Raw genomic sequence first — 11908 nt, 5'->3', positions numbered from 1 at the left:
CCTACATGAAACTATATCAAATCACTAAACGTGTCATAACCATCTTTGAAGACGCTGACTTAACTGTTACCCAACAAAATTCAGTCTCAAGTATTAAGCACAAATCTGCCAAGGTGAACAGCCTGATCCCATAGGAATAGTGATACTCCGTATTGCCGAGGCGAACAGCCTAATCCCATAAGAATAGTGTTACCATACTGTCGAGGTGAACGGCCCAATTCCATAAGAGTAACTTTCAACATTACCGAGACGAATGGCCCGATCCCATAAGAGTAAAGAAATTACCTTGCTTGTAGAACTACATGTGAGACGGGAAGACAGGGATCTATAACTCAACAAGTATTTCAAAAAATTTAAAGTAAGAGGGTCACTCAATATATTCTAACCTCAATCTCAGTCATAAATTAAGGAAATCAGGAATGCCGGGTAAATACAAATAGCACAATTAAGGCATGATGTGAATCAAAGTCTACCTGGACATAACATAAATATATCTATGTATGGACTCTCGTCACCTCGTGCGTACGTAGCTCCCCACAACAAGTAGCACATAACAATTAATACACCTAAGGGGATAAATTACCTCTTACAAGGTTAGGCAAGAGACTTATCTCGCTTCCAAGTCCACTATCTGGCTCTTTAACCTCACTAGAACTCCTCAAACGAAATCGAGCAATCCGAAGCTAATCAAAAGTCGTATAAACTAATCAATGTGTGCTTAAAAGTTCATATACTAGAGTAATTACCCAACCCAATTTGGAAGGTTCCTAGAATTCACCCTCGGGCCCACATGCCCAGATTTCAAAAATTTTCGTAATTAAATGTTACACATAACCTTACGAATACAAATATATAATTTCTACTCAATTTCATAATCATTTTCGTGGTCTAATCCCATTTTTAGAAAAACCTAGGTTTTTCAATAAAATACAAAAATTCCTACAATTTCCATGTTAAAATCTACCCATAATCTATGTATTAAACTCATATTGTGTAGAATACACTTACCTTAAGATGCTAGGTAAAAACCCCTCTCTAAAAAGCTTCAAAATCGGCCAAGAGATATGTGAAATGAAAGAAATGTCCTAAGTCCCGTTTTTAATTAAAACACTGCCCAAGCCTGCCTTCTTCGCGATCGCGAAGGCAAAACTGCCCAAGCCCTTGAAAACCTTCTACGTGATCGCGAGAAGACCCACGCGAACACGAAGCACGGACCCCACCAACCTTCGCGAACGCGGCCCACCCTTCATGAACGCGAAGGACATTTGACCTGCCCAGCCCCCAGGTCTAGGCCTTCTACGCGAACGCGAACTTTCTCACGCGAACGTTGTGGTCGGTGGTCCAGAGCATTGCGATCGCGGGCTCCTTTTTACGAACGAAAAGAACAAAATCTCCCCAACCCAATTTCTTCATCGCAAACGCGAGGCCTTCTCCGCGTTCGCGAAGAAGGAAACCAAAATAGGAGATATCAGAAATTTGGACTTAACTCCAGGTGGTCCGAAACTCACTCGAGCCATCAAGGACCTCGTCCAACTGCCCCAACAAGTCCATAAACATAATACGGACACGTTAGAACCCTCGGAACATGTAAAACAAGATCGAAACTAAGAATCATACCCCAAAACTAAATTGATTAACTTATGAACTTCAAACTTCTTCAACTAGCTCCGAACGCGTTGAATCATACTTAGACAATACGGAATGACGCTAAATTTTGCTTACAAGTCATAAATCACAATACGGACCTATTCTCGGGCTCAGAATCCCAAACGGACCTCGATTATACCAAAGTCTACTTTGACCCAAATTTAAAGAACTTAAAAACCTTCCATGTGCCAACTTTTAACATTAAGCGACGAAACGCTCCCGGATTACCCGAAACTCGATCCGAAGATATGCCCAAGTACAAAATCATTATAAGAATCTATTGGAACCATCAAATCCTGGTTCTGAGGTCATTTACTTAAAATGTTGACTCAAGTCGAACTTGGCCATCTCATGCCACTATTAAGGAACTAAGTGTTCCAATTTTAACGTGAACCCTTCCAAACCTGAACCAATCATCCCTACAAGTCATAAAATAGTAAAAGTACATACTTAAAGTCTTAATTAGGGAAACATGGATCTAGAAAGAAAAATGATCGGTCGGGTCGTTACATTCTCCACATCTTAAAGTAATGTTCATCCTCAAATGTGTCTAGAATCATAATCGGAGTGTTGAATAAGTGTGGATATCTGCTCTGTATGTCCTCCTCAGTCTCCCAAGTCACCTCCTCGACTGGTTGACCCCTCCACTTGATCTTTACCGCATAAATATTCTTAGACCTCAACTGGCGAACCTGCCTGTCAACAATGGCAATTGGCTCCTCCTCATAACCAAACTCTCATCTAGCTTAACCATGTTGTAATCAAACACATGCGACATGTCGGTATGGTACTGATGGTAGGATACAATCTTGTGTTTTAGTCGCTTATTTCACTCTAATTTACTGTAGTTTAATTGAGTTGGAGCTTTAATTGCTAGTGTTTTGCACTAATTGTGTATTTTATGCCTTGCAGGAGTGATTCCGATTTATGTAGATATTATGAAATGAATTCATGTTATTTTGGAGCTTTGAAGTCTGAGTAAAATCCCAAGGATTAAGTTAGGATCATGTTCGGGGATCAACGGATGATAGTGCACTTTAAGAACGCAACGAAGAATCGAGCAGGCATATTGCGCATTGTTTAGTAAAATGCACATAACGTTTAGCTCAGAAATCCATTTGGTCTTCACAATATATCATTGGAAATCTATTTAATAGGACTACAACTTTAACATTACACTTTCCCAAATTCCCAACAAATACCACCCAAGTACTCGACCAAGTGCGTGATCGCGCACTAGGCGCGCACTTGAGGCAGAACGGTGTGCAAAATGCACGGCCAAGTGCGCGAGCAAGTCCCCAGGTGCACGACCATGCATGTCCTATCCGGGAAGAGTCCTATTTCGCTAATAAAAGGGTAGTTTCATTTTGGGGGCGGATTAAATACCCCAAAACACCATTTTAGAACAACTTTTAGACAGATTTCGACCTAGGGAGGCTAAGGAGGAGTTTGAAGAACACAAGCACAAGTATTTCATAATTTCTTCCTCACTCAAGATCCGGGTTTGGATTGTATTTATGTTTTCCTCTACTTTTATTTTATTTGTGAAGAACTTCTTCATGTCTATGGAATAGAACCTTTTGAGTTTTGATGGATTTGGTGTATTGATGGATGTGGTATATTGATGATTGTTTTGTGGATCATAACTCTATTTTTTATGTATTTGAATCGTTTTTGAAAGATTTAATTGTTGCATCTATATTCACTTGTTCTTGTAATCGAAAGAGGCATAACTTGTGATATATTTGCACTATATTGTTGGTTGAGATCAAAGATTCTTCTAAGTAATCGAAAGAGGCTAATTGAATCCTTGATTAAACCTAGTTAGGAGGATAATCGAAAGAGGTTCTCCTAAAGACCAATCCATTACGAATTCTTGCATATCTTCACCGAGCTTAAATTGGTTCATATTATAAGGTTGAGACTTAATCGAGAGAGGAGTTTCTACTAAACATTTTTACTGATAATTAAGTGAATTTGAGACACTCACTTGAACATTAGAAGTGAATTATCTAGAGTTAGATCCCGAACAATTATTTTGCACCTATTTTCTCCCATTGATAACACCATTTCTTACCTTTGTTGCGATTGTTATTAGTCAATAGCTGTAGATTTTAGATTATTAATTATATAAATCTCAACTGTTGATCCTCCTGAATAGCAATCTAGCTACAAACTACGATAATACTATTTAAATCCAATTTTTGTGGACATGATATTATACTATACTATCTTTGACTAGCGAGCACAATTTAAGTGTGTGTTTTGCGCTCGTCAAATTTTGGCGTCGTTGTCGAGGATTGACAATCAATAGTGTTTGAAGTAGTTTGTAGTGCTAATTCAGGAATTAGCTTTTAATATTTATTTTTTTATTTTTACTTTTAGTTTTTTTATGTTAACTTCTCTTCAAGATTTCTTTTGTTAAAGAAATCTTGAAGAGTATATTCTTGTTATTGAACTCAAAATGGTGTGAAGATGGAGTACAACCAGCCTAAGAAAACGGTTGAAGATTTAGCCGCTGAATATTATCAGCGGTGTTACGTGTTTTAAATGCGGTAGAAATCATATATGGGTTGATTGTCAAGCAGGTAGGTATTCTTCCTACGGTTCATCTTTTGAACACTCTTACTTTGTCTCTAGTCCGTACAGGTATGAGGATTCATATGAATACAATTCTGACTCTAGTTCGGATGAATACCCTTATTATGACTGGAATGAAAACGAAGTGAGACAACCACCTCAAGCGGAGAATGTTAGTTTAGAAGAGCTTATGTATAAGTTCATAAATAAGATGGAAGAGAGATTTATACATGATGATGAAGCCACTAACAACCTAACAATGCAAGTGAATCAATTAGTGAATAGACTTAGCTTGTTGCATTGTGATGGTGAATATATGGAAGAGATACCGTGTGAAAATGAGCCTACCCGAGATGATGAACATCTACAGAGAGAGTTTTTCACTCTGCAAGAGGACTCTGTTTCAACTGAATTGATTGATAATGAGGTTTTGGTTAATTATGAAGCAATACAAGAAGAGTTCAAACCCCCATCCACCTATCCACAATTGCAACTTTTAGTAGAAGTGAATGAGGAACAAATGGTCTTGGACTTACCAGAGGAACACTCACATGACCTTTCTTCTTCATTTTCTTATTCTAACCTTGATCATGTGGATTTTATTTGTGGGGATTTACAGGAATATGCAGGGATTGATCTTGTGAATGAATGCAGAAACAAGTTTAGAATAATCCTACAAGAACAATCCACCTCTCAAATGAGGCCAAGAAAAAAAAAAGAAAAGAGCGGGTCTTACAAATATCCTTAAAGGACTTTAGTATGATGAGCTCCAAAAAGAATACTGAGGAGCGAAACCGAAAAATGCATTCAGAGTTAGGGGTGGAGTTCACAAGTTCTCGGAAATGGAAGAAGTCCAGGGGAGTTTTCTTTACCTCTTGCTTTTTATTTGTGTGTCATAGGGACATGACACAATTTAAAGTGTGGGGTAAGGATGTGTGTGTGTGTGTGTGTGTGTGTGTATATATATATATATATATATATAGAATGTATAAATATTTATGTGTGTTTTTGTAATTCATTTGATTGAAAATTTTAAAATTTTTGATTTTTCCCGACGATGGATGTCATTCGACAGGTTTCTTGAGGGATTAAATTGAAAAAAAAAAGATATATATATATATATATATATATATATATATATATATTATTTTCATTAGGTAGTATAATAATTCCCCCTTGGTTTTTCTTTGTACCGCGGTTCTTTTCCAAGTGTTTTGTTTGAACCGGGTGTAGTTAGTTTTATTTGTTTTTAGGAGTATGAGATCTTGTGATGTGATTCTAAATGAAAGCAATATTTCTTGACTTTATTATGCCTTGAGTATAGTAAGTGCTTTAGTTGTGACGCTTATGCTCAATTTTTTACTCTTGTATAAGTACCTTAAATTGTATGATCTTAACTTTGCTTAAATACTTTGATTAGAGTGTCTTGATGAGTCCGATCCTGAGTGAGTTATGTGCCATGTGTGTGTGAGGCTTTGTGTATTCTGTGCAGTACAATTGATGTCTAGAACTTACCACGTGTATTTGCAAAGCGAAATAGTAGATTTGTTCAGTCTTGGAAGTGATATAGGCGTTTCTTTGTTGAACCAGCTATATATTTTACCCACCAAATTATTATGTATCGTAGTTAACCCCGTTGAGCATGTAATCTTGTTTCTTTGGTAACCACATTACAAGACTTAACCTTTTGTTTGAATTGACCATCTATTTGAACCATTTACCTCTCGTGAGCAGTTGAAATTGGTATGAACTTTGTAAAAGTTGAAGTGTGGGGTGGTTGGTTTGGCTTTTGAGTGGAATTATTGAAATAAGGAGAAAGGTGCACTGTTGTGAAAAAGTATGAGCCACTTGAATCGAAAAGGAAATGAAGAAAAAAAATAGTTTATAGTCATTGATAGTGGTAACTCTTGATGTATTTGTGCTTAAAGAAGTTGGGAGTCGACATATGCGGATGTGAATGTGGAGTTATGGTTTGACATAAGTGTGGGATTTAAACGTTAAGTATATGTATTAAAAGTGCTTAGGGAGGTGTAGTTACTCTTATATCTAAATGTATCCTACCCGTCCCGTAACCTACATTACAACCAATTAAAGTCCTACTTGATCCTTGACTGAATGAGCTTGATTAGTTGAGTAATATACTATTGGCAAGCCTATGATTCATCTTTTGTGGCATATGAATATTTTTCCGAGAGTGAGTGAATTCTTTCTATCTTGAGTTCCTAGTTGTTCTTGATGTCTATTGTGTGTGAAATTACTCTCGATTGTTGTGTGAGGACACTTGATTCATGAAGAAAAGGTAATGCCGTAGACCTCTATGTTAGAGTAAGTGAGTAAGTAGTGAATAATGCGTGGTACTTGTGAGTCAATTCTTGAGGTGAAAATGTTACACTATTGTGCTTAGTCTATTTTAAATATTCTTGGTGTAATGAGTTAGGGGAGTTGTTTAAAAAGGTCGTGTCTATAAAGTGTGGTTTGATTGCTCGAGGACGAGCAATGGTTTAAGTGTTGGATGTTGATGGTAGGCTATAATCTTGTGTTTTAGTCGCTTATTGCACTTTAATTGAATTAGAGCTTTAATCGCTAGTGCATTGCACTAATTGTGTGTTTTATGCCTTGTAGAAGTGATTCCGATCTATGTAGATATTGTGGAATGAATTCATGCTATTTTGGAGCTTTGAAGTCTGAATAAAAGCCCAATGATTAAGTTGGGGTCGTGTTCGGGGATCAACGGATGATAGTTCACTTTAAGAACGCAACGAAGAATCGAGCAGGTATATTGTGCATTGTCCAGTAACATGCACATAACTTTTAGCTCAGAAATCCCTTTGGGCTCACAATATATCGTTGGAAAGCTATTTAAAAGAGCTACAACTTTGATGTTTTACACTTTCAAAAAAAATAAACTTAAACCACCCATATGCACGACCAAGTGCGCGATCGTGCAACTGGGCGCGCACTTGAGGCACAACGGTGTGCAAAATGCGCGACCAAGTCCCCAGGTGCGCGACCGCACATGTCCTATCCAGGAAGAGTCCTATTTCTCTCAGAAAAGGGTAGTTTTGTCTGTTTTTGTTTTGGGGGCGGATTAAATACCCCCAAAACACCATTTTAAAACTACTTTTGGACAGATTTCGACCTAGGGAGGCCAAGGAGGCTAAGGAGGAGTTTGAAAAATACAAGCACAAGGATTTCATCATTCCTTCCTCACTCAAGATCTAGGTTTGGATTGTATTTATGTTTTTCTCTACTTTTATTTCATTTGTGAAGAACTTCTCCATGTCTATGGAGTAGAACCTTTTGGGTTTTGATGGATTTAGTGTATTGATGGTTGTTTGTGGATTATAACTTTATTTTTATGTATTTGAATCGTTTTTGGAAGATTTAATTATTGCATCTATGTTCACTTGTTCTTGTAATTGAAATAGGCATAACTTGTGATATATTTGCACTATATTGTTCGTTGAGATCAAAGATTCTTCTAAGTAATCGAAAGAAGCTAGTTGAATCGTTGATTAAACCTAGTTAGGAGGATAATCGGAAGAGGTTCTCCTAAAGACCAATCCACTACGAATTCTTGCATATCTTCACCGAGCTTAAATTTGATCATATTGTGAGGTTGAGACTTAATCGAGAGAGGAGTTTCTACTAAACATTTGTACTAATAATTATGTGAATCTGAGACACTCACTTGAACATTAGAAGTGAATTATCTAGAGTTAGATCCCGAACAATTATCTTGCACCTATCCTATCAACCTATATTTTCTCCCGTTGATAACTCCATTTCTTACCTTTGTTGCGATTATCATCAGTCAATAGCTGTAGATTTTAGATTATTAATTATATAAACCTCAACTGTTGATCCTCCTGAATAGCAATCTAGCTACAAACTATGATAATATTGTTTAAATCTAATCCCTGTGGACACGATATTATACTATACTATCTTTGACTAGCGAACACAATTTAAGTGTGTGTTTTGCGCTTGTGAGGTATTTCTAGAGTATAGATACATGGAAGACCGGATGAACTCCCGATAGACTGGGAGGTAAAGCAAGCTCATAAGCAAACTCCCCAACTCGCCTCAATACCTCAAATGGGCCAATAAACCTCGGACTCAGCTTTCCCTTCTTTCTGAACCTCATGATACCCTTCATCGGCGAGACTTTCAAGAGAACCTTCTCGCCCACCATAAATGATAAATCACGCGCCTTCTGATCTGCGTAACTCTTTTCTCTGGACTGTGCTGTGCGAAGTCGCTCTTGAATCAACTTTACCTTCTCCAAGGCATCCTTCACTAAATCAGTGCCATATAACCTAGCCTCATCGGGCTCAAACCATCCGATGGGAGAACGACATCACCGACCATATAAAGCCTCAAATGGAGCCATCTTGATACTGGACTGATAACTGTTACTATAAGCAAACTCGGCCAAGGGCAAAAATCGATCCCACTTCCCTCCGAAGTCAATCATACACGCTCCGAGCATATCCTCTAGAATCTTAATTGTCCGCTCTGACTGCCCGTCGGTCTGCAGATGAAAGGCTATGCCGAGCTCTACTCGGGTACCCAACTCACTTTGTACTACTCTCCAGAAATGCAAAGTGAACTAAAGGCCTCTATCTGATATGATGAAAACAGGCACACTATGCAACCGAACAATCTCCTGAATGTAAATCTGAGCAAATCTCTCTGAAGAGTAAGTAGTCACAATCGGAATAAAGTGTGTCAACTTGGTCAGCCTATCGACACCGACGCAGACGGCATCAAACTCCCTTAACGTCCGCGGTAACCCAACTACGCAGTCCATAGTGATGCGCTCCCACTTCTACTCTGGTATAACCATCTGCTGGAGTAGGCCACCTGGCATCTAGTGCTCATACTTAACCTGCTGGAAAATTTAGACATCTCGCTACATACTCAACTATGTCCTTCTTCATCCGCCGCCTCCAATAATGCCGCCTCAAGTCATGATACTTCTTCATAGTACATGGATCAATAGAATACCAAGAACTGTGTGCCTCCTCTAAAATCTTCTCCCTCAAGCCATCAACATTAGGAACACATAGGCGACCCTGGAGTCACAGGAAACCATCCTCACCGATAGTAACCTCCTTGGCACCACCTTGTAGTACAGTCTCTCTAAGAACCAGCAAGTGCGGATCATCGTACTGACGAGCATTGATTCGCTCAAATAATGAAGACTGAGCTACAACACATGCAAGAACTCGAGTGGGCTCTGAAATATCCAACCTCACAAGTCTGTTAGCCAAGGACTAAATATCCAAAGCCAATGGCCTCTCCTCTACTGAAATAAATGCCAAACTACCCATACTCTTGGCCTTTCTACTCAAGGCATCCGCGACCATATTCGCCTTGCCTAGATGGTAAAGGATAGTAATATTATAGTCCTTAAGTAACTCAAGCCACCTGCGCTGCCTCAAATTAATATCCCTCTGCTTAAATAAATGCTGCAAACTGCGGTGATCGGTATAAACCTCACAAGACACCCCGTAAAGATAATGCCTCCAGATCTTGAGAGCATGAACTATCACGGCCAACTCCAAATCATGTACGGGGTAATTCTTCTAGTGGGGCTTCAGCTGACGTGAAGCATATGCAATAACTCTCCCCTCCTGCATCAATACACAACCCAAGCCAACATGCGAAGCATCGCAATACACAGTATATATCCCCAAAACCAGAGGGCAAAACTAACATTGATGTTGTAGTCAAAGCGGTCTTGAGCTTCTGAAAGATCGCCTCACAATCATCGGACCATCTGAATGGAGCACCTTTCTGGGTCAATCTAGTCAAAGGTGCTACAATAGACGAGAAGCCCTCCACGAACCGACGATAATAACATGCTAACCCTAAGAAACTCCTGATCTCGATCGTTGTGGTAGGACGAGACCAACTTTAGACTGCCTCCATCTTCCTGGAATCCATCTTAATACCCTCTCTCGATACAACATGCCCCAAGAATGCCACAGAATCTAACCAGAACTAGCACTTGGAGAACTTAGCATATAGCTTCTGTTCCCGCAAGGTCTGAAGCACTAACATCAAATGATGCCCATGCTCCTCCATACTATGCGAGTAGATCAATATGTCATCAATGAAGACAATGACAAATAAGTCAAGATACGACCTAAACACACGATTTATCAAATCAATAAATGTCGATGGGGCATTAGTCAAGCCGAAGGACATCATTAAAAACTCGTAGTTCCCATACATGGTTTAGAAAGTTGTCTTCAGAACATTCGAAGCACGAATCTTCAGCTGAAGATACCCAGATCTCAAGTCGATCTTAGAGAATACCCTGGCACCCTGTAACTGGTCAAACAAGTCATCAATGCACGACAACGGGTTCTTTTTCTTGATGGTGACTTTGTTCAACTGGCGGTAATCAATGCACATCCGCATACTCCCATCCTTTTTCTTCAAAAATAACATCGGTGCGCCCCAAGGCAACACATAAGGTCGGATGAACCCTTCTCAAGCAACTCTTGAAGTTGCTCCTTTAACTCCCTTAGCTCCTTTAGAGCCATGCGATAAGGCGAAGTAGAAACAGGCTGGGTGCTTGTCACCAAATCAATGCCAAAATCGATATCCCGATTCGGCGGCATACCTTGTAGATCAGCAGAAAATATATTGGAAAACTCTCGTACCACCAACACTGAATATAACGTAGGAATCTCTGCAGTAGTATCCCCAACAAAGGCCAAATAGGACAAACAACCCTTCTCAACCATATGTCGAGCCTTCAAGAAAGAAATAACCTGATTGGAAGTACCAACAAACGAACCCCTCCACTCTAATATAGGCAACTCAGGCATCGCCATGGTAACAGTCTTGGCATGGCAATCAAGAATGGCATGGTACGGAGACAACCACTCCATGCCTAGATATAACCTCAAAATCAACCATATCAAGCAATAGAAGATCCGTTCTGGTCTCATAACCATATAAAGTCACAACACAGGACCAGTAGACCCGATCCACGATACATAATCACCCATTAATATGGACACATATACATGAACACCCAAGGACTCGCGAGATACTCCAGATAAGGAGAAAATAGAGAAGAAACATAGGAATAAGTAGACCCTGGATCAAATAATACTGAGGCATCCCTACGGCAGACAAAAATAATACCTGTGATCACTACATCGGAGGTGACTGCCTCTGGCCTGGCTGGGATAGCATAGAACCTAGCTGGTGCGCTGCCTGACTGGCCTCCACCTCTAGGGAGACCCCTACTTACCTGCCCTTCACCTCTGGTCGGCCGGGCGGTGTGGTAGCCGGTGCGGTAATCATAGGTCGATGGTCCTACTGCACGGCCTTGCCCCAAAGCCTGGGACAAAACCTCTTCACATAGCCAAACTCCCCACACTTAAAATAACTCCTCGGAGCAGTGGAATACTGACCTGAAGTCTGATCCTGATGGCCTGAATACCCACTGGAGGAAACATGAATAACTGGCGGACGACAAGTACTCTCTGGAATAGCACTGAAGTAGGGTCGTGCTGGAGTACTCCGAGTAGGCGATGGTGTTGACTGCATGGGCCTTCTAGAATGGCCCCTCATAAACTGGCCTCTGTCCCCATGTGGGGTGCCACTAAATCCACCAAACTGCTGGGGGCGCTAATCCCACAGTGCAAACTCTCTG

At 39.9% G+C, this 11908-nt stretch overlaps 1 protein-coding gene across 1 annotated transcript; it reads right to left on the bottom strand.

The window, feature by feature from the left end:
• Positions 1-9311: 9311 nt before the first annotated feature.
• LOC138905561 (uncharacterized) lies at positions 9312-11135 on the bottom strand. Its single transcript, XM_070194083.1, has 2 exons — positions 10727-11135; positions 9312-9469 (listed from the first exon to the last, which is right to left on the bottom strand). Exons 1-2 carry the CDS (start codon positions 11133-11135, stop codon positions 9312-9314), a joined length of 567 nt encoding a protein of 188 aa, XP_070050184.1.
• Between the last annotated feature and the right edge of the window lie 773 nt (positions 11136-11908).

Source organism: Nicotiana tomentosiformis, chromosome 2, assembly GCF_000390325.3.
Source record: "Nicotiana tomentosiformis chromosome 2, ASM39032v3, whole genome shotgun sequence".
Classification (NCBI taxonomy): domain Eukaryota; kingdom Viridiplantae; phylum Streptophyta; class Magnoliopsida; order Solanales; family Solanaceae; genus Nicotiana; species Nicotiana tomentosiformis.
Note: the sequence above shows the minus strand (reverse complement) of the source record. Positions and strands in the feature narration are given on the sequence as shown.

What these genes read in the sequence shown, in the direction of transcription:
- LOC138905561 (XM_070194083.1), bottom strand. Translation starts at nt 11,135, where the DNA reads ATGGAGTGGTTGTCTCCGTACCATGCCATTCTTGATTGCCATGCCAAG. An exon ending in TCAAGAGTTGCTTGAGAAGG is followed by an intron (nt 9,470 to 10,726) that starts GTTCATCCGACC and finishes TGGATATTTCAG; the next exon opens with AGCCCACTCGAGTTCTTGCA.